The sequence below is a fragment of the Calypte anna genome, chromosome 3 (assembly GCF_003957555.1).
Source record: "Calypte anna isolate BGI_N300 chromosome 3, bCalAnn1_v1.p, whole genome shotgun sequence".
Lineage (NCBI taxonomy): Eukaryota > Metazoa > Chordata > Aves > Apodiformes > Trochilidae > Calypte > Calypte anna.
Window position 1 is genome coordinate 94888251 of NC_044246.1, and position 27487 is coordinate 94915737.

The window sequence follows — 27487 nt, forward strand, 5'->3', positions numbered from 1 at the left end:
GTCAGAGAGAGAAATGGGTTCTTTCTTTCCTGCTCTTTACATTTGTAGCACCTTCTACTTGGATTAGCTAATGCCTCTAGTGAATGGTGAGATGCACCCATTTATAGTTTGTTATTCTTATCCCTAATTATCACACATTTTATAAAAATATAAATAACAAAAAAGTAAGCTGGGTTCCATCTCAAGAGGTGTTTCTTGTTGTCCTCTGAGAATATATTGGATAAGTCAGGTCTCGACAAGCCCTATCCATTGTAGCTGATTGTAAGTCAGACAATAAATACAAAAAGAAGTTGTTCTTGCGGTGAGCTCAGCAAATTCTGAGGAAATCAAAAGCATTCCACTGTGCTTATGGCACAAAGAACACAACAGCAAGGGCATATTTAGTGGAGAGAATGAGACAAAAATTTACCAGGTAAGTGACAAACTGTACAAGCATTTTGTTTAAAAAAGGAACTCTGCAGCATTCTGTCTTTAAAGCCGTGTTTGAGCCTCTGGGATATATATCTCGATGCTGTCTGCGCGCTCTGTGGCTGAATTCTGCCGGAAAGAAGCTGCTCGCTTAGCAGCCATGAGCCGTCTTCTAGCTTCTTGTCGCTGTCTGTCGGGTAGGTCCAGAGATTTTTCTCTTGTGATGGGGAATTTTCCTTTTGGGGGCTTCTTTGGTACAGGAGGAGGAACCTTTCTTTCTTCCTGCAATAGGGCAGTAAAACTGAGGGTGAGCTGCGTGCGGAAGCTACCGTCGGCAGAGCATGCAAATCGAAGACATGAAATGAAAAATACTGGTTACATACATCAAGCATGCTCAGTCTGTGATCTCCAGTCAGCTGACCAATGGATTACATGAATAGCTAACCAAGCTAGGGACACGGACAAAACCCTCTTGTTTCAGCAACCATTACAAATTCTGCAATCCTGTGACTCTAAAAAAGGCTGTGCTTCCTTCTACCACCCTTGCAGGGATCCTGCACATGCAGTCTGTGCTCCTCACTTGCATTTGTTTGATTTTAGCTGACACGTTATTACAGTCACTCTAAACAGAAACACACACTGGCTCTCCAATAAGAAGTCAGCACATCTGTGTGGTCTGATCAAGTGAAAAGACTGTCTAAGATTATTAGAACAGGATTTTTAATTAAATTAATCATACTGAGTTTAACCTCAGCTGGATATGAGATAGCAGCTGTGTATACATGTCTGTTAGTTTAGTCTCCTCCATGAATTGCTAAATGGAAACATGCAAGCACCAGCCAGAGAGAGAACATAGGGCTAATTGTTCTGCTTGCCAGACGGGACCATTTTAAAGAAAATTATATTGAAGAATTATCAAATTATAAAGTGAGAGTCAGTAGATTTTGGTACCAAAGTAGCTGTAAATGGTTCTGCAGGTATAAAATCAAGAATTGTTTTGAAGTATGAAATCAATATTTTACTCCATTTAGAGACTCTGAAATATCTTATAAGTGCTTTAAAAAGATATTGTAGTGTCACAGAATCATTCAATAGTTTAGGTTGGAAGGATTCTCTGGAGCTGATCTCATATAACCTCCATTTAAAACCTGCTTCAAAACAGACACAACTTTAAAATGAAAGCAGTTTTTTCGAATAGTCCCAAAGATGGAGATTCTACAACTTCAAAGGTATGGTATGGTTATGATGATTGATCTTTCTTCTATATCATTTCTTAAAGTAAATAGTGATAGTCCAGAAAATGAGCTGTTCCTTATGGAGAACACAGTTAATTTGATGCACAGCAGGATTCAAATAATACAAAAATTGGACGGATGTGCCTATGGCTTGCAGACTTTTCATTGTTTCATCTTTTTTAAAAAAAATTCTGTCTTCATTAGGCAAGACTAACTAACTGAGGTTATTTAAGAACATAGTTTTACATTCTCAACTCAACAGGAACAGTGCAGCAACCTAAGATGTTATTCCCCATGAAAATGAGCTTTTCCAGTCTTTATTTTCTGTTTTCAGACAGGAACAAAAGGGCTCCATTCCTGTGTCCCATCTGCTTTTTTTTTTTTTTCCCCCCCAACCTTTAGTTGCTTCCCTCTTAGGAACATCACTGTTGCTGTCACTGTAACAATTTCTTACTTCCAGTTGTCACTAGTAAGTAAGAAGTGCAAACTCACCATCCACCAACCAGTTGGCTGAAAATTAAAATCCAAGAGGAGCATGAAGAAATGAAAGAGTTGTCAAAATGCCTCCTAATTCCTCCCAAACCAAACAAGTATTCACTTGAGGCTAACAGTACTGACTCAAACCAAATGCTCTCTTCATCTGAGTGATACAGTAATCAGCAAGGATAGTGGGATAATCAGGGTGAGAGATGGAGTTCTAGAAAGGGGAAAGGCAGTTGCAGAATTACATTGCTTTTTTGGGCTATTTACCACCTTTGGACTGCAAGCATTGTGGCTGAGGTGTCCCCCAGGTGGTGGAGCTGCAGGGAGGAGGTGTGGGCAGTTTGCCATAAGTACTCTTTGTCCCCCAGACTTTGGTTATCCAAACTTTGGTTTGATCTGTGCTGTGTTTTTCCACGTGCTTTTATCTCACCTCTGTTTTAGTATCAGCTGTGTCATGCAGGCAGAATTAAACACTGTAGTGCTCAAGTCTGAGCTGCTCCAAATGTAGCTGAGTGCTGAGTTTGCATGGATTGAATTGTTGGGCTATTTTCCTCAGTCTGAATTAATCAGGACATATTTCAGCTCTAGTCTTTAGTAAGTGAATCCAAATAATTTGAACAAAACTATTACGGAGTGGGGTAGATAAGAGAAATTAATTTTATTTCTTGTACAATTAATCTCAATATTGTTAAAAAGAAAAAAATCCTCACATTTGATGAAGGTTTCCATGTGTAAATTGGACCATGCCAATTAGATACTTTCTAGGGTTAGAAACCTATCATGTTTCACTATTGCATTTTACACAAGAAACTGCAGGACTACAAACAGGAAGTAAATGGTATTGTCCATGGTCTGCTTACCTTCCTTTCAGGTGATTCTATTATTTTCCATTCATTAAGTTTCAAATGGTGCAGTTCATCAAACTTCATGCTGACGTCTTCAATTGAGAGCTGCAATAAGTCCCAGAAACCTGCTAGGTCCTGGGAAGTTGGTCTTGGCATGGCACTCGGGTCCTGGCATGCACAAAGGAGAGAAAATGAATAGACCAGGAGGGTTTAAGCGAAATACTTTGGGGAAGGAAAGACATTGTGCCAGATTATGTTACTACAGTGCTGCTCAGTGCTAAGGCTACGTGTGCTTTACAGCTGGGACCTGTGACTGGAAAATTGTTACCTCCCACACAAACAGACATGAATGAGTTGGATGTCATATGCAAGTCTTCCCAAATCCTTCCTGAGGGAAGTTCCTCAGCACCATATGCTGTGCTGACCTGCATTGGTAAAAAGGACCAAGCTGACAGCCTGATTATTAAAGGAAAGGGGAATGTGGTTTGTGTTTTAGCTAGCCTGAAGTTAAAAATTACATTCATGGTACCTGGTTAGAAGGCAAAACACCATCACCAAGAGGTTGTCAAGTTATGCTGATTTTGATATTTTGCATTTTCAAATATATACACAAGGTATAAAACTGTGATGGGGATGGTAGGATTTTGTTCTCTAGGGAGCCAAAGTCATGTTCAGAAACTGGGAAGGCACAACTCTCAAGTACTGCAATTAAGTGGAGCTATCTGCACAAGACTTAATGGAGTAAACCTTGGTGGTAACATTAGCAAGATAACCCTTCATTTGACTATTAACCTGGATTAACTAACCAATGCTGGATAAAAACTGCACTAAAAGGTAGTGTGCAGGCTCTTCACCCTATGAGCATTGCTACCAATTCAAGAAAACAGCTTTGCCATTTTAATGAAACAGGGCTTAATTGGTACACATCTCTGTGAAAATGACTGAGAAATGTCTCTTCTCTTACAGGGCAGGAGGAAACCATTAAGATGGTCTACAGAACAGAGCTGGGAGAGAAGAAGACAAAACTACACCAAAGGACCTCTGTATCTCCCCTTTCCTGGGCAAACACTGTAATGAGTAGTGTACTGGGTTAGAGACACTGGTGTTACCGCTGAAGCAAGGCTCTGTGCCTCACTCTTTACAAATCTAGTGGACAATGGCATTTTAGAGATTAAACACAACCCCAAAGTTGCCTAAAACCCAGGAGATAAATCACCATTTATATTAAATTCCTACTTTGAATTGCACATTTCTAGAGGTATTAAACTAGAAATTGCTGCTCAAGATTGAGTTTGAAGATGCCCCTGCTGCATGGATCTGAGTGCCTGGAGATGGTCATGAAAACCTGCAGTGTCACCCCTATCTAAAGCCCTTTGGGAATCTGGGCTTAGAAGCCTTCTGACTCCCGGATGAAATTTGTCTGGACGTTCCCACAGCAATGTATTTTACATCACAGTCAGTTCTCTACAGCCTGGTCTCCTCAGTCTCTCTTGCCACTTTTCTCTAAACACCCATAATATTATGCCATGCCTTCTGGATCAGGGCTGCTCTCCCTGCTGTGCCCTTGCACGCCCCACGCTGCTCATTGCTTCCCGCGCAGTGTCGTGCGGGGAGTGCGGTGCATTGTCTGGGCACAAGAGGGCTGCCTCCTGCTGCTCTCCCTCATGGATCCACAGCCCACGCAGAAATGCTGGCACAAATGATTACTGTAACAGCTCGTTACACGTTCGCTTAAACCTTTTTCTTCTCGGAAGTTGCTGATTTATTTGTATCTTCTTTGGAATTCAGCTTTGCAGCCCCCCTTCTGAGGGAAGCCTAATTAGCAAGCAAAAGGTACCCATCCAGTGTCTGAGCTGCTCTGCTTTCACCTGCAACCATGGCATATTGAGTGATGATCCCATGAGCTGAGCAGGATCTGTGCTGACTACAGTGTGGAGGAGGACACTTTAAAGAAAAAAGGTGTTATGAGAGATAACAGGAATAATGCAGCAAGGAGTAGCTATTAATCAGTGATCTTTAATTTTTTTTTTTTCCTAGCAGCTAGTGGGAACAAGGACACTTTGAGAGACAACCAGACAGATTCTTAAAAAAAAAACCTTCATAGCAGTTTAGAGTGTTCTGAATTTACCCTGCATCTTTGGTAAGAGATCTTACAGAATCGCATACTGTTAAGGTTGGAAGGGACCTCAGGGATCATCAAGTCCAACTCCTCTAATATTATTGTCCATATGAGATGTCTCAGCACCCTGTTGAGCTGAGATTTCAAGCTTTCCAAAGTGGGGAAATCCATCTGCTCCCCTAGGTGACCATTCCAATGTCCGACTGTCCTCAAAGTGAAAAATTTTCCTGTTGTGTTCAAATGGAATCTCTGCACGAGCAACTTGTTCCCATTGTACCTTGTCTTGTCCATGTGACTCCTTGTAAACAGGGAGTCTCCATCTTCTTTGTAGCTGCCATTAAAGTAATGGAACATTGTAAGAAGGTGTCCCCTAAGCCTTCTCTTCTCAAAGCTATACAGACACAGTTTTCAGCTTCTCATCACATGTCAGGTGACCCAGTCCTCTGATCATCCTCAAGGCTCTTCTCTGGACCCTCACCAGCCTGTCCACATCCTTTTACTACAGCAGAGACCACAACTGAACACAATACTCCAGGTGCAGTCTTACAAGTGCCAGGTAGAGCAGGGTGATGACTTCTCTGATGACCTCTGCTGGTGATGCCCTTGTTGATGCAACCTAGCATCCCATATGCTTTCTTTGCTGCCGTAGCACACTGTTTGCTCATGTTGAGCCTGTTGTCCACCAAGACTCCCATCTTAACCCAGAGCATAATCAGGTGTGTTCTTTGAAGCTTCTGTGGCACTTTAGGAAAGTCCATAGGCAATGGGTGAATGGCTGGGTCGATTTTCAATTGGAATAAATATGTTCCTCTTCCTAAACACTTCATGCATTTTGAATTGGCAGAGGTAGATGCCCTTGCTCTCTGACCTACACTTGCGCTCATTGCTGTTGAATGCTGTTAGTGAAGTTTCTGTGTGGTAGTCCTGTAAGTGCTAGAGGTTTCTGACAGGGAAACACACTAACTGGCTGCTATCTGGCAGCATTCCTGTAGGGCACTGAGAGGCTGCCTACGGAGCATATGGAAATACTGCTATGAATACACACTAAGTGACTATTTAACAACAAACTCTGTCATTAGGTGTAGGCAGAGAAGCCTCAAAAGATGAACAAGCTAAAAGTACATTTCTGCAGTTGCTGCTTTCTGCAGAGCCCATCGCTGATTCCAGTGAAGCTGAAGAATATTCAGAGCCTGAATCCTCAGAGTGGGGTAAAGCTGCTGCTAGTTCAGAGGTTTACTATCCAAATAAGGAGAGAAATAAAATCCTGCCAGGGTTTCAGTCATGTTGTCTACACAGCTGTAGATTGCTCCTGTTGCTTTTACAGTAATGAATTGTTTGCACTTCCAAACAGCTGATGGCTGAGCAGGAGCTGTGTTTCTTATTACAGGAAGGCTTAGGAGCATAAGTGCTGGACCCACTTGAAGATATCTGAAGTGGAATGGATTCCTGGCTCTCCAAATCTTTGCATAGCTTAATCGATCAGGTAAGGGAGGGCACTTTGAAATTTGCTGTGAGAAACTTTTAGATATTGATGATTTTCTCCTTTTGCTATGAAACTAATGACTAGATAGGAAGGACACATGATGTATTGGGTATTACATATGTGGTCACCTCCTGCTCACCTTACTTGGCATATTTCCTCTGTCATTCTGTAAGAGTCATTAAAATTCTTGTTTTGACGGAGTCTTTGAAGTGGATAATTGGATTCTTTCCTAATGAGGACCATATATGTTGTCATTTTCTATCAGAAGGTAGGACATTTTTGGCGTGACTTTCTCAGTAATATTTGATTGACATTTCAGGAATTCTGGATGTTTAACTTTATGGATGGATACGAGCACGTAGGTCTCTGCAGAATTAATGTCTTGCCTTTAAAATTTATGTAGCAAATACTAACAGGTAAAGAAATGCATCTAACCAGACACATAGGTCCTGTCTGCTGCCATGCATGCAACAGAATTCAGCATTTTTAATATATGAGATGAAGGGGTAGTCAAAAGGTGAAAATGACACTTGGTTTTCAAGTGAACCAAAGAAAGGTGTTCTACAACAAGTTATAGCTAGAAGAGTGCCATTTTTCTATTGATTAGTATCAGCTTGCCACAATATTTGTATCACTGGTGGCTGCTGTCATGTTAATGAAGATAACATTTAGAACTGAATTAGTCTCTAATGAACTTCCAGAACAATAGCAGTAACTCTCTTAAATATTATACTGCATCTGTTCCTTTAGCCCTAGGACATCTTATATATAATTGGCAATGCAAATTATGAAATTTAGTTTTATGAACATTATGTATATTCCCATTTGAAAGATCAGCCCTATTTTCAGGTAGATCGAAAGCTCAATCACATATTCTCCACTATTCTGCTATTATAGTATTCTCTGCTTCTCAGGTAATGTGAAAAAATTTCTCCTTTCTTACTAGAAATACAGTTACTATTTTAGGGTATTACATAAATAAGCCATAATATTATGTTTCACATAACTTGCATTTATTCTGTTCTCATTTTCTTTCACAAAATCACACAGAATCACAGAATGTTAGGGGTTGGGAAGGATCTTGAAAGATCATTGAGTCCAGCCCCCCTGCCAGGGCAGGATCACCTAAGGAATCTCACACAGGAATGCATTCAGGTGGGTTTTGAATGTCTCAAGAGAAGGAGACTCCACAACCTCACTGGGCAGCCTGTTCAAATGCTCAGTCATCCTCACAGTGAAAAAGCTTTTTCTGATAATTACGCAGAACCTCCTATGCTCCAGCTTCCACCTGTTAACCCTTGTCATATCACTGGACATCACTGAGAAGAGTCTGGCACAATCCTTCTGGCACTTGCCCTTTACATATTTATAAAAATTAATGAAGTCACCCCTCAGTCTCCTCTTCTCCAACCCAAAGAGACCCAGCTCCCTCAGTCTTTTCTCATAAGGGAGATGTTCCTCTCCCTTAATCATCTTTGTGGCTCTGTGCTGGACTCTATCAAGCAGTTCTGTGTCCTTCTGGAACTGAGGGGCCCAGAGGTAGACACAATATTCCAGATGTGGACTCACCAGGGCATAGTAGAGGGGAAGGAGAACCTCTTGACCTACTAACCACACTGACTTTAATCAAGACAGCATATAAAGAAAAAAAAATTACTGAATAAAATGTACTAACACCGGTAAGAGCAGTAAGAGAAAACATGAGACATAAAAATGACATTTCATGATGCTTCTGTTTGAGTATACTACATTTGGGTTTTTTTATTTTCTTAGTAGTAAAAATATTAAATTCTAAAACTTTAAGTTGTACAAATATTAAAGTTGTACTTAAAGTTTGTACAAATCACCTTAAACTCTTAAAGAATGGCCAGACATGGTGACTTACCAGATTTTGCTGACAAAGCCAATAAAATTGCTGGAATTTCTGAGACATGAGGAGCTGAGCACTTCCAACAGCACTTCGGATCTTACCTAGGACTAAGCATATAGACAGGTTATTACCAATAAAATGTCTTTTGGCAGTAAACGTAAAAAATAGCTCAAAAATATGTAGCAGAAATTGCTGTTTATAAGGGAAGTGAATATTTGGTTTTGCTGCTTGGGATTATATACACGAAATATTTTTGAAAAAGATGGAGATACAGGAAAGCTCTTTGGCCCTTCATACTTTGGCAATAGTAAGTGATACATTATCAACTCAAAACAGCTAAGACTGATTGCTTAAGCAAAAAACAAGCGAATACAGACAGCTTGCTGAAGTGGACACATACATGTTTCTGAGAACAATCTTGAATTTCAAAGTAAAAGAGAAAAAAAATTCTCAGTGATAAGCATTATCATCCTGAATGTTTTGGGTTTTTTTCTGCAAATGCAGTTTTCCTGACCTGATTAAGCACTAAATTGCAAAAAATTCATTAGGTCTGCTGACAACAAAACTGTTATATTATTGCCATGCATAATCATTACCAGCTTATCTCCTAGGCACCATCAGGCACAACTAACAGAGATAACTTTACTCAACAGATTGTAATTTTGTTTCAGATGATATAATTAATGTATTAATAAAGAAAGTATCTTTATATAAAGGCCAAAATGAAACTTATTAACATAGTATAATACTCTTTCAAGATCACCAGTAATCGTTTATTTATCTGAATCCATATTTTCCATCTGTGTTATGAATAAAAGAATAAAAGAAAAAATGAGAACTGGAACTAGATTTGCTCATGGAAATAGAAAGCTGTTGAAATAGTTTTGTTCGGAGAACTAGTTAGATGCCTGTTCCCTTTGATGTCAAAGGGAACTTTACGTGCACCTTAGGTAATAACTTCTGGTTCTGCAGTTACTGAGGACTTCACTCAGTTGTGTGGATGATCCCTGGATGAGGCCTCTTTATCCTGTCTCTTCTGGTGGTAAGGTGTTAAACTATAATGTAAGATACTTCTACCATAAGCCTGTAATCCATGGAGGAATAGGATCTCTGAGACATGTCTTAGTACTCCAGGTAGGAGTTACAGGTTTCCTACCAAGAAAAATACCCAATACAGGAGCCTCAGACAGAGTGGGACACAAGTGGGTGCTCCAGGACATTGCTGAATCATGAGCATCCCCACGGTTCACTGGGCTTTCACCAATGTAAATGTAGTTGCCATTTACAGCATCCATATGCACTGAGGAAAGGGACCAAATCCATTTTCCTTGTCTTTTTTTCCAGGGGACATCTGTCTAAATCAAAATTTCTGGAGGCTCCATGACCAGTAATCCAAGCTCATCAACTTAGACATGCTATGCAATTATTTTTAGATGAGCTGAATCTCTTCCTGGAGATGCCTATTTCTTTCTATTGACTGGAATGCCTAAGGGGACTGGCTTATCCCTAGGAGAGGAAACTAACTCCTCCTCTACTCCCACATTTGCTCAGATAAATACCATGCTTCAGTAGGTAGCAATATGCTTTTCTACACCTCCTTCCTACACATCCTTTCCTACACTTCCTTTCCTCCTCATCCATCTCTATGCTGAAAAAAACAAACTAAAAAGCATTATGAATTGGGTTTCAATGGAAGACTGATTTTATCTGGAGAATTTCCAGATCTTTAAATAATGTTTACAGTCAAGATAGAGATAGGGGCAGGAGTTAGACAGGAATGAATCTGACATGTTTTAATTCAGTTTGAGGAAACCAAACTGATAATTCAAAGAGGATGTAGAGGGAGGAATGAAACTACAGTGCAGCATAACTTATCTTCAGCCTGTGATACAGAAAACATTAAACTCTATCAGAGCTTAAGATTTTGAATGAGTACAGGATGGGACTGAGTGTTGTATGAAAAGGTTTTTTTTATGGTAGGTTTTGTATTTTAATTCTGCTTTTTCTAGACTAGCAAAATGCTTGCTTAACCACAAATAGAAGCAAGAGATAATTTAGAAGCATAATTTGGAAGCACAAACTTTATAAACATGTATTAATATGTAGAGCCATGTTTCCTACACTCTATTTTCTGTTAGACAAACAGTACAACTGTGGCACAACACTAAATTAAACAGCAATATGCATAATTCATCAGTCCTGTGTGGCACTCATTTGGGAAAGGGTTAAGTGGTTCAGGGCTGCATGAGTAATTCACTGGGGTTTTCATTTTGTTTTGTCCAAATGAAACAAAGCATTTTAATTGGACTGGGGTTTCTGATCACCAAACCCTTCACTTTCCACTAGGGAGGTATGGAAAATAATGTTTTGGGTGTTCCTGGATAAATACACAAAACAACCTAAATAAAAACATGTCTCATTTGATCTGGAACAAATTGCTTTGGTTTTGTTGTCAGCATTTTTAATAAAGGCAAAGACATGAGTGACAGACGTATATCCTCCTTTCCACTTGGTGCTCTGTAGCTTAGGACATAGAAAACTCCCAGTGTGGGGTCAGAGTTCCTTCTTTGCCAGGAGAGGGAATGGTGCTGTAGCAAGTCCTTGACATCACCCATTCTGAGCTATGCTCAGCTATTCACTGGGCAGAATGAGAGTGAGGATGATGGTTGCAGTGCCTGTCTCATAGTGAATAAAGATCACTTTTAGTCTCCTCTGCTGAAATGCATAGTTAACAGCTCAAAAAACATAGCCTGAGGACAGGGCATTGTTTTTGGCCCTGCTGCAGAAATGTAGATCTTGACAGAATTTATATATGACTGGTATTTTTAGTGGATCCCACAGTTACCTCAACCCTCATATTAAATAAGATTTTTTTTTACTCTTCATTATCCTGAAGGATCATGTCAACAAGCACTGATGATTTACAGCAGTCAGACCAGTGCAGCATGATGGTGTGATACACTGGGGATGTAAGACAGTGCTTCTGGGCTACTTGCATGTGTCACTGAGTCAGAGTGGTGAATACACATGTATAATTACAGCCTTACCATTTACTAAAGATTGAACTCTATTTCCATTTCAATAAGTAAGCCAGACGTAATAAAACATAGAAGTTAGAATCTCTCATATTCATGCTACTCTGCTTTGCTGTAATTAAATTAAAGTATTAAACCACTTCAATTCATAATCTTTAGCACAATATTAATAGACAGCCAAAGCCTTGTTATTAATTTCATGCATTGGGGAATTATTCTGATGAGTGCAGATTGATTATCTCCATGAAAGAATGATGAACGTTAGAGAATGGAGAGATTGAGATGTTTGGTGATGCCTAGAAGATTTTACTTGTAAATAAATGATGATAAAATCTAGCAACACACACAAATATATATAATTTTCACATAATCCATGTATCTCCATCCATTAAGATAATGTTATATTTACTAGAATGTCACAAAAGATTCACACAAACTTAATTCTGCTCTCTGAAGTGTTAGCACTCCATTTTTCCTATGCGGTCCTATATGGCTTCTAGTCTGAAGACATACAAAACCCAGACTGTGACTTGAGCAGAAGCAGACATGCACAGTTAGTACAGTGGTGTCTTTTCCCCTGAAATAAGCATATTATAAAATTGCAAGTAATATACACGTGTTGTATTGCTTGAGAAATATAAGAAAATCTAATTGAAAATGGTTTTGTATCAAAAAGGTAGAGGGGGGGAAAGTTAGATCTATATTGGTGAAACCAAGATCATAGTCTGATGCTGTAACTCTATTCTTGACAGGTTAAAAGCTTTGCTCCATTGTGCCACTGCTGCACCAGCAATGAGAAACTGCTGGCAATCAATCTGATTCTGGCATTCCTTACTGTTTATTTAAATGATGTATTTTCATTTAAATTTTCATTCCATTTGTTTGTTCCAACTTTTTTTGTCTATACTCATAAATAAATTGCTCCACAAACAATCTGAGAAAATATGACTAGAAAAAAATATTCTAATTGCCATTTAGCTCATCCTCCTAACTCAAAGCAGGGCATATGGTCTAATCTCTAAAGCTAAATTAGTAATCTTCAGAAATATAAGCCCTTTCCACTATTAACACAGCAGGTAGGCATAATAATAAGTGTGCAATGTTCAGAGTGAGATGGCATTTTAGGGCACCAGTTGGCAGTGCTCTGGAGGGCAGGTAAAGGCTGGTGAAGGGACTCGAGCACAGACCCTATGAGGAGAGGCTGAGAGAGCTGGGGCTGTTCAGCCTAAAGAAGAGGCGGCTCAGGGGAGACCTCGTCACTCTCTACAACTACCTGAAAGGAGGGTGTAGCCAGGTGGGGGTTGGGCTCTTTTGCCAAACGACTTTCAATAAGACAAGAGGACATGGTCTTAAGTTGTGCCAGGGGAAGTTTAGGTTAGATATTAGAAAGAATTTCTTTATGGAAAGAGTGATCAGACATTGGAATGGGCTGCCCACTGAAGTGGTGGATTCTCCATCCCTGGAGATGTTTAAAAAGAGACTGGATGTGGCACTCAGTGCCATGGTCTAGCAACCGCAATGGTGGTTCAAGGGTTGGACTCGATGATCTCTGAGGTCCCTTCCAACCCAGCCAATTCTATGATTCTATGATTTTATGATTCTATGGTAAGTATCTTTGTGCAACAAGCAGGACATGGTACAAATTTGCTTTTTACCTCAATGCAGCTGAATTCAAAGAGAAGAAAATTTGAGTGGAACAATACAAATGCTAGGAAAAATTACTGGATTCCACACTATGGGAATGTCTTTTATTGATTTTGAGGGTCAAAGAAAGCATACCTCCCCTGCTGAGCAAGACTGCCAAACCAGTAACAACAGATATGGACAAGGCTGAGGCACTCAACAACTTTTTGCCTCAGCTTCACTGGCAACCTCTCTTCCCACGTCTCAAGTGGATGGACAGTAAGACAGGGGACTGGGGGAACAAAGTCTCTTCCACTATAAGAGAAGATCAGTTAGGTTCATGATTACCTGAGGAACCTGACTTCATGTAAATCTCATGCAGCCTGATGAGATGCATCCCAAAGTCTTGAGGGAATTGGATGAGGATTGGCTGGCTCCTTGATACTTGAAAAGTCAAGGTGGGAGGTGAAGTCCCTGGTGACTGCATGAAGTGAAACATTACACCCAGTGTTTAAAAGGGTAGAAAGGATAATACTGTGAACTACAGATCTGGGAGCCTCACCTCTGCTCCAGGGAAAATCATGTAACAGAACCTCCTAGAAGCTATGCTAAGGCACATGGAAGACAGGAAGGTGATTCAAGACAGTCAGAATGGCTTCACCAAGTGCAAATCCTGCCTGACCAACCTGCTGGTCTTCTGTGACAGTGTGACAATATCAGTAGACAAGGTTGTAGAGGCCTATTGAGCAACCTGATCCAGCTGATGATGTCCCTGCTTACCACAGAGGGGCTGGATTAGGTGACCTTTAAAGGTCCTTTCCAAACCAAAGTATTCTATGATTATATGACTTAAAAGACTGTTTCAGGGCAATTAAGAAATTCTGGAGTCATTCACAACACTCTAATTGTAAATTTCAGTAGTTCAATGCCTAAGAAAGCTTTTATGAATGATCAATATACTAAAATAATCAGTTGTGAGGGTGTTTCTTTTTGTCTGCTTTTTTTCCAAGTAGGGAACAATTATCCTTATGTTTTGTGGTACCATTTGGCCGTGTTAGCAAAGCCTTTGCAGTACTGTGGAAATATCAGCCAAAAGAGTAGCATAAAAAATCCAGCATCTATGGAATGAAGGGATAAGGGGAGAGAGGGGTGATATTTTGAGCTTTCACTCTACCTAATGTTTGTTTTGGGTTTTTTTAATTAGAGATCACTTTACTATGTACCTGTGCCAGCAGAGCTCCTAACCACAACACAGAAGATACCAGCAAAACAACCTGTTTGCTTTCATAGTTGAGACCATGGGTTTTGGTGGGGTTTTTTTGCACATATCCTAGGATTTTTATATGAGAGGAAACTCGGTGTGGCTGTTCTCTATTTGACTTGTATACAGAAATAATTCAGTCTCAAAGCACGTGGAATTCAGAAGCCCAGGATGTTTTCTGCTTCCTTTTGCCAGACCTTGGCTGCAAGCTGTGGGCAGGGACTGCAGCTCCCCCCCGGGCTCTCCTGCTCTTCCCCTCCCTGTGCCACTCTTCCTGCTCCTACCATGGAGCTCGTGGGTGGCAGAGTGCTGGCCCTCTTGGTCTTCAATAGCTTTGTGACAATTGAGAGTGTTTTTCTTGTCATCTCCTACACACCAATAATAGCCAAACACAATCTTCAGGGTGTAAAACAGAAACATGAATCAGCACCCTTGAGAAACGAATCTTTGCTTGAAGGGACCCTGCCAGTGCAAAGGATCAGACAACTTACCCTGAGAACAGTTACTACCAGATATATTCTCTACATATGTATAACTACATATGTGATAATAGACACTGAGAACACAAATAACTGTCCTCACAGCAATATATGGACTTTGCAGAGACTCCAAAATACAATTCAGGGTCACTGACCAAATAAACAAATTCTGTGGAAAGGAAGATATTATTTTTGATACAATGATTATCTTCTCCTTTTCTCAGACCTGGTGAGTGAAGTTCTTAAAACAACATTATGGGAGAAAAGCTACAGTGAAAGGAAAAATCAATACAGCAATCAGACAGCTTTCTGTGATCTTGGGGCTATTGTGCTAACACAGAAAATGAAACTGTTTTCTAAAACGCAGTTCTATTTTAACTCTTCCTCTGATTAAAAAAGAGAAATGGTATCATCAAGACAGACCTTTCTGAGACACAATGCTATTTTTTGTCTTCAGGTACAACTAACATACCCAGGTGATAAAGAAATGATTTGGCATTAATAATGACAGTTTGAATGCACAAACTTTGCTGTCAAGTGTTTTGGGCATAGTAACTCCTGCTGGAAGATGGAAAACCAGATTGAGTTGCTTCTGGCTCCCTCCTTCGCATGTATTTTCTTCACAGAACTGCCAAATGCTTAAATATGTCATGATACGTTTCATGCTGGGATATTATTAAATTTTAGTTCTTGTGGATACACACCTTTCAACTTCCATAGTTCAAAGTGGGGATACGAAACGTGTCAAAGACTCAACAGGAAAAAAATATTATTCAAACTGAAATTTTAAAATGCTGTGAAGCTCATTCCCTTGGAGAAAATAATTCTTTGAAATGGTATCCCTTCACCTAATATAGCTTACATCAAGTAAAATGAAGTTATCAAAGATAATGTAATCTGGAAATTATTTGAGGAAGATCTCTTGTAATGAGTCACAGAAATGGAAATTAGAAATGTGGGTGTCACTTTTGACAGTGAGCTGAAGACAAACACCTGTGCATATGCTACATAAATCTATTCTATAGTAATTTCTCTAATCTATTAGGGAGGCAAAAATCTTCCCTCAAACAGAAGTAATTAACCCATTTTGGTCAGTTTGAAAAGAATTTTTCAGAGGTCCATTTCAGTTGTGTCTTAGAAGCTTTATATTATGGCATTACTACTTTTACAGAGTAGAGTCACTTTGCAAATGGGTGATATAAAATCCTGATAATACTTTGTTTTTTTACTGAAATGTTCTGGGTGTCACTAGCTCTGAATATTTGTAAGAATTAGAAAGTAAAAAAAGGCCAACTTATTTTCATGTCCTGAATTTACTGAAAACTGTTCTGAATTGTTGTTTCCACATGCAGCAAAGTGTTTCAGGGTACTTCTGGAGTGCAAGAGCACAGCTTCACAAGGTGGGAAGGAGGGTGGTTCTGCACCTGTAAATGGACAGTAAACTAAAGTCAGCTCCTCCAGTAGAATACAGCTTCATATTCCAGGGAACAACACCACTAACTCCCTGCCTGTGTCTTCAAGTGAGGAAGGAGTACTGATGTGTTTCCACTGCTCATTTCATGTGGCTGCAGAGTTTATTAGCACTATGCATGAGGAAGAGCTTGCAGCCCTTTCCTGCAGACTCCTCACTGACCTTCTAGGGAAAGAGAGGGGCTAACTGCCCCTGTGTTTCTCCTTTTTGCTTCCTAATAATTTTATTATTTCCAAGGAGATGAAATTCTTGCTATCTGAACTTCTGCTTCAGAAAGTAAGAACTGATGTCCCCATATCAGAAGCAACCTTGGAAGCAGGTGCTTTTAGATACTTAATGATGGCAGAGAAATGTCAGTAGTAAGAATTGGAAAGATTTGGGGAATTGAAAAATAAGACATATACAGTTAAAAAAAAATATTTAAAAATAGCAATTATGAAAGAAGACTTGGAGATCCTCACCCAGATTAAACAGAGCAAAGTATTTTAGTATTCATACTTTAAAAGCCCTAGGAAGGCAAAGGGAAAAGAAAAGGGAAAATTCTCAGCTCAGCTCTGTCATAATGAAAAAAAGGACAAAACCCTACATTCCAGAAAGCACTAGAGGTTGAAGGAGGAAAACCAATCATGCTCTACCACATCCCTAGTCCTGGGTTGTTACTTGGCAGACTTACGCACAATGTAGTGGAGAAATATGACTGTAAAACTTAAAATTATGAGGTAAAAGGTAGATATTATTTCTTTTGAAAAGGTCAGTGTAAGAAATATAAATTCACCTTTTAGTTACCATGCAAGCCTGGCCCAAGACCTGAGGGTAGATCATAGCAAGAACTCACTAATGGGGAAAGAAGATGATCTAGAAAGAGTATTTGGAGGCAATAGTGACATTCCTGAGAGTTCAGGAAAAGATGCTAGTAAAAAAACTTAAATGAACTAATTTTTGATCTGAGAAAAGCTCATCTGAGACAATAATTCAGATTGGCAAGGACTGAAATATTTATAAAACTGAGACTGAAGAACAAGGGTAATTGACCTCAGAGGGAATCACAAGGAGCTGGCTGCTGCGTGCTAGGACCACTTTGATATATTACTATCATTAGTGCTGGCTTGAATCTTGCACCAAAATAGTCTACATTATTTTTCACTTTATTCCATCACTCCTTTCAAGGTGTCCACAGGACGTGAGAGAATAATAACGATTCTTGACAAAACTGTAATAAGAAAAAGCAGCTAAACTGTCTAATAGTGCATATGTCTGTATAACTGCAGACTATTTTAGCTATTTCTCTTGACTACTCCTTTCTGTTCTTCCAGCAGACCCCTTATGATAGGAAAAAGTGTCTGCAAAGGAATGAAAACATTTTTAAAGTGACCATTCATGATTAAGGGGCAAAATCTTGGCTTTCAGGAAAACAGCAAAAAATTTTTCATGTGGGACCACGTTGTGTGATCTGGTGAGGGAGTCAAGCACTGGAGACATAGAAGTGGGAAGAATTTCTCAGAGCTGGAGATGTGGATAGATCTATTGCACCACTGGAGCCATATCTAATACCAGACTTTGATCCTGTGCTTGACTCTACAGTTGGGTCCTCAACCACCTCTACAAAGCCTTACTCCAGGGAACACCAGCTTGCACAGTTAGTTGCAGGACAAGTGTCTTATATATACTGGTTCCTTAGACTGTCCTTGGTACTACAAAATAAGAAATGAAAAACTACAGACCACAACTTTATCCTAACCTCTCTCTTATTTTAGCAGACATCTATAAGAAAAAATACTGAAATTTTCTTACTTTCTTCAGAAAGATCATTTTCCTCAGCTTCTCTTTCCATTTCTTTACACCATCCTTCCATTCTCTTAGTTTCAGTATGAAGCAACTTCATAAACCAAGATCCGTCCCGTCGACAAGGAGACATTCTGCCAGTCTCTACTGTCTCAATGGCTGGCTCCAGCCAGGGCTCTGGTGGTGGAAGGTTTGAGGTGTCAACTGGGGTCCTATAATCTTCTCTGTAACTGAACAGTCCTTGTGTCCGTACAGTTCTCACTGCGCTGTACTGGGTGGGTGTGCTGGGCTCTGAGTGCTGCTGGAATGAGGAGCCAAACTGAAGGCCCTTGTCCTCCATGGTGATGTGTCCTGGAAAGCCCTCCAGCTCCAGGTCAGCCTGGACAGCTGCTGTTACACTGTTTGAGCGCTTGAATCGTCCATGTCTTGGTGAAGAGGGGAGAGAGAAAAGAGATTAGGACACAGAAATGCATATGGGATTATATAGAATAACGTTTTAGTGATTGGATTCTAGTTTTATCCTTGAAGCGTATGCTAAGTATTTTTTCTTTGTGCAGATGTCACTAAATAAGACAGGGAGTAACAACAGAGAGGAAAATCAAAATGCATTGTGGCATCACTGGTCTGAGCAAAGATACAAAAGAAAATAGTTTAAATTTTCTCTGGAAGCAAATATTGATCTATTCTCATGATATAAAACATCATGTATCATTACGGAATGAACTAGCAATAACTAGCAGAATTGCAGGGTTATACCTCCTGATCAAAGTCTATAAAGTACATGCATAAAAAATTTTCGTATATGAAGAATTGTAATTAGATAAAACCTCAAAATCTGCTAAGTCTGGACTGTTGAGAATCCATTAATAAAAGAAATTAGCAACAGTTTTAAGACTGCTATTTTCTACTTGCCTCATAGGATGGCCACTTAATGTTGATTTTCTGTTGTGGTATGCCTCCAAATATTGACATTTTAGAAAAGCTTTATATTAAAAAGTTAGATAGAGAAGCAATATTATTTGTGGAATCTTTTCACATATGAGCCTATTGTTTCACATTATTTCTAGTCAATGATGTTAAAAGGCAATTAGCAGCCAGATACGGTCTGACAGCTGCTGTGAAATGAGATAATGGTCCCAGTTCAGTACTTCAGAGGCAGTGCTTGCCAGAGATAACCTGTGGGTTAGAACATTGGCCAGCAGTCTTAGAAAGCTATAGAAGGGGTGAACAAGCATCAACACTGCTTCTAGTTTAGGAGAAAGGTTCTATGGGCTACATCCTAACTGTTGTATCTCCCTATGTTGACTGGGAAAGCCTGAATGAGTATGAAGGGTCCTATTGAAAGAAAAATATTCCAGCACACAACTCTTTTTATTTGTTCTGCCAGTAATGAAATTATATTAATCCAGTCCTTTAAAACTTTCACTTCGTCCCTTAAAAAATGGAAAGTTGACTAAATATTAAGCAACTGCAAAATAAAGTATACAAATTTTACCAGATGACCAGCATGCATGCAAAAAATCTGTCTTTTTGAATTATTTAGGGGCACCACTTGCTGGATGTTTGTTATTAACTCTGTTTACAGGTGTGTGTTGGATTATGAAAAAAATACAGATTTTTTGTACATGCTTGAATTACCGTTTTTCATCTTCCACTTGTACTCCAACAGAGTGGTATTCCCGTAGGCCTCTGCTTTCAGTATCCGAATCAGTTGCTGTTTCCACCTAATTCAACACAAAAGATAAATCTGCAGAGGCCACATTGACAGCTCAGCACCATTTCTACCTTCATTCATTCAAAATTGATTTTATATTTCCCCTCATACTGCTGAGAAATACCTAGCACTGTAAAATAAACGAAACGGGTATTTTGCCTGGTATCTTTTTTTTGGTGCTGTGTTTTATAAAGCTTTGCACAAGTACTGCTGTTCTGCTATGTAATTCCCTATTTCACCTAAGCACGTGCAATTACTCAGCTCAGTGGAAGGAGGGAGCAAGCTTGGTCTGGAAGAGCTGTTCCTAGAATGAAGAATCCACAGGATAGCCCCTTTTTATATTATTATAAAACAGCCTCATTACAATCCTTCATTTACAAAATAAAATCTCAAGTAGCCCAATAAACTTGCAAGCTATAAAAAGAAGTGCTGCACTGAAGTTTAATTGATAACCGTGTTGACAAATATAGAGCCATTTAAATGATGTGATAGATAAAGCAGAATGTCATATCTCACCTTTTTTAATAACATGGTCCTGAAAATGCTATATCAAGCAAGTAATTTATGCACTTTTTATAGTATTCCTATCTGAAATACGCTTACTGAAATACATTTGCAGTAGAGTTTTCTTCATAACTGAGACAGCATTGCTTTTGGAAATTTCTGTGGGATTTTATGTAACACTCCCCACCACCACACCACCCCCAGGTCTTTGACACAGATACAAGCGAATGCTGCAGTATGCAAAGTATACTGAATCAAAGGATAGTCAGGAAAAAAGGAAAATAATAGAACTGTCTTTTCCTTTTGAATCATATTTTCACAGTTAAATAAAAAAAAACTACCAGCAAACAGGTTTTTTTCAATATGCACACTCCATGTGTGAATTCAAGTGTATAGTCTATGCTGAAGAGAAGAGAACTGCTCCCCTTGCAGCAGTCCTAGGCACCTCCAGAAGAAGCCCAATGGCCTTTGCATCTGTCCCTCAGTAGCACAGTCCCCATCCCAGCAGGTTTCTGGAGGGATGCAGAGACAAGGGAGAAGGAGGGTGGGAAGTGTATACAGGTGGAATATTGTAGTGTAACGAGGCAACCAGATGCCACTAATTGCCCTTTTATTGGCCCCCTGGTCCTGCTCATGTGCAGTGGGGGCCCACCCTAATTGGGCACAGGTGGGCTTGACACAAGCTCATGCTCACTCCCTGGCAATTAGTGGCACCTGGTTGCCTCGTTACACTACAGAATATATTTCTCTTTCCATCTTCAAGCCATAGCTTTATGTACATTTGTCTGGAAGGGAATTCCAGACAGTATTCAGTACACATTCATATTTACCTGGGTGTGGGTCATGGAGGTGTTTAGGAAAAGAGCTAGGAAAGGAACATTTCAGCAAATGTTAGAGGTACTCTTGAACTGTACAGTGTAGGGTCAGGCACAGTTGACCAAAAGCTCTGGATATCAGTGTGGCAGGTGCCAGGGAAAGACAGATTTCCCAGGGATTCTATTTATTCTGCATGAGGTGTAGTGAAAGCAGGCTCTGCTGTGTGCTTCCACCTGGGAAGTTGCATGGAGCTGGCTAAACTCACTCAGATGGACAGTTCATTGAGAGAACCAAGATACAGACTTGGTAACAAACCCCAGGATTTGGTGTTGTCAGTATAAAAAGAAGGCTCTCTCTTGATTCTGCCAGCAAAAAAAGCCTCGGCCAGAGAGGTAGGCAGTTTGGGAGAAAAAACACACAACAACCAAGCAAAGAACAGGCAAGTTGGTTTCCTAATTAAGGTGGGTCTTCACTGCAATGAGGAGCTTAAGATGTACTTGGAGTGTTACCTTCTCCTGAAAGAACATTGCTAAAAGTACAACAGCCAAAGATCCAGTTTCTTACCTATTAGGAAAGACACCCTTATTAAAGCATGGAAGGGTCCAAAAGAATCTTGAATAACAAGTTCAAGCCTAAGTCAGGGACTAGGCACTCACCTAGCACATTCAGGGATGTGAGAAAAGTTGCATATGAAACATCTTCATTAGAGACAGGTGAGTAGAAATTAATTACTGGGCCAGGAAATTAACGGGGCCAGGAATAAGATTCTCATCTAACCTCTGGGGGAGAGAGAGCAGAAAAGCAAGTTACACTCACAGCCTTGACTGCAAAGATGAAATCTCAGACACATAGGCATCAACATGTTTTGAAGAGTGAAGTCGTTCTCAAAGGAAGAGGAGAAGAGGAGATGGTAGGTAGTGAATAGCAAGGCACTTGGACTCTGGCTCTTGGGTGCACCTATATGAGTGCCAGCAGGAGGATGATGTCCATGGTGGAGAGAAATTTTCTGGAGGAAGCCTTTAGATGTTGAAATCCATAGCAACATCTGGAATGATCAAGAAGTCTAAACTTGCTATGATATTTGGCTTCATCCACAAAGCAATCAGTATCAGTCTGAGTTAAAACACATCATTTAGGAACTTGCTGAGTTTAAACTACAATAAATAATTCCATCAAAAGATGTTTGTGAATGACATCAAGCTGAGTTGTGTGGCTGATACTCTAGAAGAAAGGGAGGCCATACATAGGGACCTTGATAGAGAAGAGAGGTCTGTGTGAACCTCATGAAATTCAAAATGCCAAGTGCAAGGTCCTGCACATGGGTCTGGGAAGTTCCAGTTGTGCATATAGGCTGGGCAATGAGGGGATGGAGAGCAGCCCTGTGGAGAAGGACTTGGGGGTACTGGTGAATGAAAAACTGAATATGAGCAAGCAACGTTGTGCTTGCAGACCAGAAAGCCAAGCGTATCTGGGCTGCATAAAAAAAACCGCATGGCCCGCAGGTCAAGGAAGGTGATTATTCTCCTCTAATTCACTCTCATGAGACCCCACCTGGAGTACTGTGTCCAGCTCTGGAGTTCCCAACATAAGTGTTTAGCTGTTGAAACAAGTCCAAAGGAGGGCCATGAAGACAACCAGAGGGCTGTAGCAGCTCTCCTCTGAGACAGGCTTAGAGAGCTGGGGTTGCAGAACTTGAAGGGGCCCACAGGAAAGGTGTGGAAGGGCTCTTTGTCAGGGAGTATAGTGATAGGACAAGGGGTAATGATTGCAAACTGAAAGAGGGAAGATTGAGATTAGACATTAGGAGGAAATTCTTCACTGTGAGGGTGGTGAGACACTGTCACAGGTTGCCCAGTGAAGCTGTGGCTGCCCCCTCTGTGGAAGTGTTCAAGGCCAGGTTGGATGGGACTTTAAGCAATGTTATCCAGGGGAAGGTGTCCCTGTCCATAGCAGGAGGGTTTGGAAATAGATGAATACATGATCTTTAAGGTCACTTCCAACCCAAACCATTTATTGACTTAATGATTCACTACGGTGTTTTATTTTAAACTGGTATCTTTCTATTGACGCAATATATTTAAAAAAAGTCCTCTTTACCTACCTGTTTTCAAGTGGTTTTGGATTGGTATTTCACTTAGAAGCATATCCTGAATAATTTGCGAAATATGCAATTGACAGCTAGAATTTACAGGCATAAATGTAGTAATCTGCTCTGAAATGTTATTCAAAACAAAATTACCAGGAAAAAGATGGCCTATATATCAAAGCAAAAATGAAATTAGTTACCTCTAAATTCAAGCTTTTGCCACATTATTCATCCCTCCACCTTGCCAAGGCTGACACTGGCTGAATGACCTGGTAATTGCTTTCTTATTTTAATGTTTTAATTTCCTCACTGTGCCCTATAGCAGTAGGAGAAATGCCATTTTGTGTGTATGTGTGCATTTAATCTAGAACTGAAAACATTGTAACAATCAACAAGTCTAACGAAAAAGATCTGGAAAATTGAGCAAATACCAACACAAGGAAAAGTGGGAAAGAATAAAATAATTTGCACTCACAAAGAAACAAATGAACAAATAAATTGCATTTCTGAGGTACGGATATTATAAAGACTCCTGCTAGAAGACAGCAGGAAACACTTTAGATTTTATCAAATTGGGCAGGCTAGATTCAAATGAGCAGAGGAGAAAAAGTAATATATTTGGGCTGATTGTGTGGCTCCTGAAACTAAAATAAGTCTTAGTAAATCTGTTGTTATTGTCCATGATTCATTACTGTTTTAATACTCACATGGGTTCTAAAAGCCGTAATATTTGCAAACTGGCCCACAATCACAGTAAAGCAAAATGAGACAAATCCTGTCTGGCTATGAGGAAGTCTCACATAGAAGAGGAAACAAAAAAATAGCAAGACACAGACCAAAAGCAGAAGAAAGAAGAGTAAATCTGATATAGCAGGTCATTATTCTCCCTCCTTGCAAACAAAGAATGAAAACTTCTTGTAAATTTTGCCAGTTCATGCCATGAAAAAAGTTGGTTTATGGGTTTATAGAATGCCCATAAGGTTAATAGTACCTGCAATTTAGCATTTTGAGATTACTTCTGTCTTAGCTGTCTTACCTGTCACAAAGGCAGAACACCCCCATCCAAGTTTTATGCTGCCAATACAAGGAGCAGACAGTACTATGAATCCCCTGTGATCAGTCACTGCTGACCAATCCAGCTCAAAATTTGAAAACTAATTACTAGATCCTGGCACTGACTCAGTAATAAGCAATCCATAAGTAAGTTATACTAACACAAAATTAATTGAATGAAGGCAAATCAGTATTGCAAATAACTTGCTTGGTATAGTGAATCCTGGTTTATTTACAGTCACTTAACCTAGAAAAGGATACATGTACCGACTGTATTATTCCCTCAAAGTATTTACTAAGCTTTTTTAGCTGATAATTGTTACTACTTAAAAAGCAACCCTTATTTCTGTATGAAAGTATTATTCTGCTCTTGAACATGAGCACTGCAATTTACTGTTGTAGTGTCCTAAAAATTCCAGTCTAATCTTCTATACACACTGACTTTGTGGGAGGCTTGAAGTTAACATATTCAATGCATAAGGAAACAGGTTTTAACCTGGTGCCTTTCACTTCCCCCTCATAAGTATCAGTAATAAGAGTCCTTCAGGCCACATTATCTCTCCCCATGCAACTTCACTGCCCTCAATGGGTTTTGCTGCTGTAACCGATTTGTTCTATAATTAGAATTTAATAAGCAACATCTCTGATGATGCACAGGAAGGGAAAAATAATTCCTTTCCTCTGTTGCATTGGCTTCTCAGTGATAGCAAGGAGAGAAAAAAAAAAGAGCAGAAAACACTACATTTGACAGTAGATCAAGTACTTGTAATTGGGAATGCAGATAACCATTTTTAGGTACAGGGAGATCTCATTTGTATGCAGTTACTTCAAAGAAGCAGAAATACTTGAAATAAAACTACATTACTAACTGTTACTGCCTTCCTTAAGTGATAGAATACTTTTATCAGCCAAGAAACATATGCTCTTTCAAAATAATTTTAAAAAACCCACCAAAATAGACCTACACTTTCATGCTTGAGTGATTTTTTTTGTGCTTCAACGTGGGGCTCCGTAGAACTCCGGGCTGTTCAAATAGGTTGTGTAGCACAGTAAGTAAGAATATCCGACAATGGGTTGAAAACTTCTGCTGATCTTTTACACAAGCACTTTTTGATAAAGATGTATACCAGAGTTTAGAAATGGGATTCATGTCAACCTAATATGAGATAGTAACAGCAAAATAATGCACGCAACAGTGGTGGCTCATAACTTTTTTTTGTCTATTTAATTCTGAGTGGGAGATTGTTCTAAACCAACAAATATTCTCAGGTAGCAACCTGGGTCTTCCCCACTCTGAATGTTTCATTATGTTAGATGACAGATAAGAAAATGAGCAACACCAATCTGTAAAATATTAGATAGCTCTAAAATAACCTTAGAGGTCCCATGGATGGGACCTCTGCTAATCAGCTAACCTTGTGAATTCTGACTTCTCTCCTCCTCTAGAGAGAGATACGTATTTATATACATGTAGAGGTCCACATTAACTCTAGAGACCAAGTTATAGCCTCTGCACAATGGAAGTGAAACCTTCCACTGACTTTTGCAGGCCAAGGATTTAATGCACTTCTCTCACAAAAGCACATTCAGACTGATTTTAGGAGCAGAATGAGCAAGACTTACCTCTAAAACTTTGGATCACCTATGATGATGAGCATAATAAATGAAAATATTTCTTTGATTGCTACCTGTATGATTGAAATGAAGCACTGACAAAGATGGTTATAACCTAAACAAACAATACAGATGCAGCTGCTCATAGAATAAATGTGCTATGCATGTACAAAATGCTCTGCCTTAAAGGGAAATTCTGGTTAGAGACTGCAGAGTTTCTTGAACAAAGCTTTTACCATAGGATGGTAATATTTTTGTTGAATATATTTAAGTATTATGCAGAAGATCCCCTTTTGACACAAAAAATTAGGCACTAATCCTCCTGAATACAGCTTTTGATTTATAATAGTGATTTATCTAATGAAGAATCTGGAGATTAAAAAAAAACACCCTAGATATTTTGAAGTGTGATCTCCTGATGATAAATGAAGATGACAGAGTCCATTCTCTATGCTACAATTAATGTTCATCTCCAAAAATATCATCATGAATCAGTCTCCACACTTAGAATATTTGTTTCCATCTCATCTACTTCTGGGGTTTCTGTTCATTTTGAGAAGCTTGATGTCTTTGAAATAGAGAAGAAATCATGAACTGCATGTTTTTAAATACTTGAAATAAATGAGAAATTTCCTGACATGTTTTCTCTTTCTTTTAAATATATTTTAACAATCTAAATGCTTTTAATATGAAATGGTTTTTAACTAGAGCAGTTTTTGAACATTAATCATTAGCATATACATAAGGGTATGCAAAAGAGCAAAGAAAATCCCTAAAAATATATTTGCCATGACCTTTTCTTGACTTAATGGTTCTATTACTCTAGACAATCCCTACCTTCCATTTTAATTCAAATACTTTGATTGGTCTTCTGTCATGATAGAAGACATATATGAAGACTTTATCTACTAGTACAACTAGTTTTATTCTTTGTTCTCTATGTATTATTAAGTGTTGACTAAATCTTTAATCTTAGAATCAGTATTTTGCAATTCATTTGAAATTAGGAATCAACAATTTTTCCCAGTGCCTACTGCCATGTCTGACAATATTCTTCTTGGTTTTTTGGCAATGAAAAAAAACCCAACCAACCAACTATTTTCTAGAAAAAGGTTTCATTTTTAAGCTTTTTTTGGTTCAAAGTTCTGACCAGGGATATGCCTATCATACTGTGAGATGGTTTACCATCTCTGTGTTGTTCTCTGTCCTTGCAGACTGGGTGCTACTGACCATTACAGTAAGTGAAGTGCTCCCCCAGGAGCTTTGACTCCTCGTGCATGTGAGTATTAATCCTATGGCATATTCCTAGTACACCAGGACTTTTAAAAGGACTTCTATTCATTACGTGTACACTACACAAATCAAAGACCTGGGGCTATATAGCAGTTCCACATGCAGAGACATGGCTGGTCATTCCTTATCTTTGTGCCTCTTTGCTGCTGCATGAGGGTCCAATGGCATTCTCACACCAATGTGTTTAAGGAATGAAAAATTCTAAAATGCACAAATTAACCATCCTGATAGCAAATTAATTAATGCAAATTAATGCAAATTCAATGCATTTCCCTGGCATGGCATGCTAATGAGAAAACAAGTCATTTAGTCA

The 27487-nt window shown here is 39.3% G+C and overlaps 1 protein-coding gene across 1 annotated transcript in view; it reads right to left on the bottom strand.

Annotated features, from left to right (window-relative positions):
• Positions 1-471: 471 nt before the first annotated feature.
• DLGAP2 (DLG associated protein 2) overlaps positions 472-27487 on the bottom strand; it is an 85056-nt gene continuing 58040 nt past the window's right edge. The window contains exons 6-10 of the mRNA XM_030447276.1: positions 19733-19818; positions 18104-18519; positions 8459-8550; positions 2987-3139; positions 472-690 (exon numbers count right to left, since the gene is read on the bottom strand). Coding sequence (XP_030303136.1) covers positions 472-690; positions 2987-3139; positions 8459-8550; positions 18104-18519; positions 19733-19818 — 966 coding nt within the window. The remainder of the gene's footprint in view (positions 691-2986; positions 3140-8458; positions 8551-18103; positions 18520-19732; positions 19819-27487) is intronic.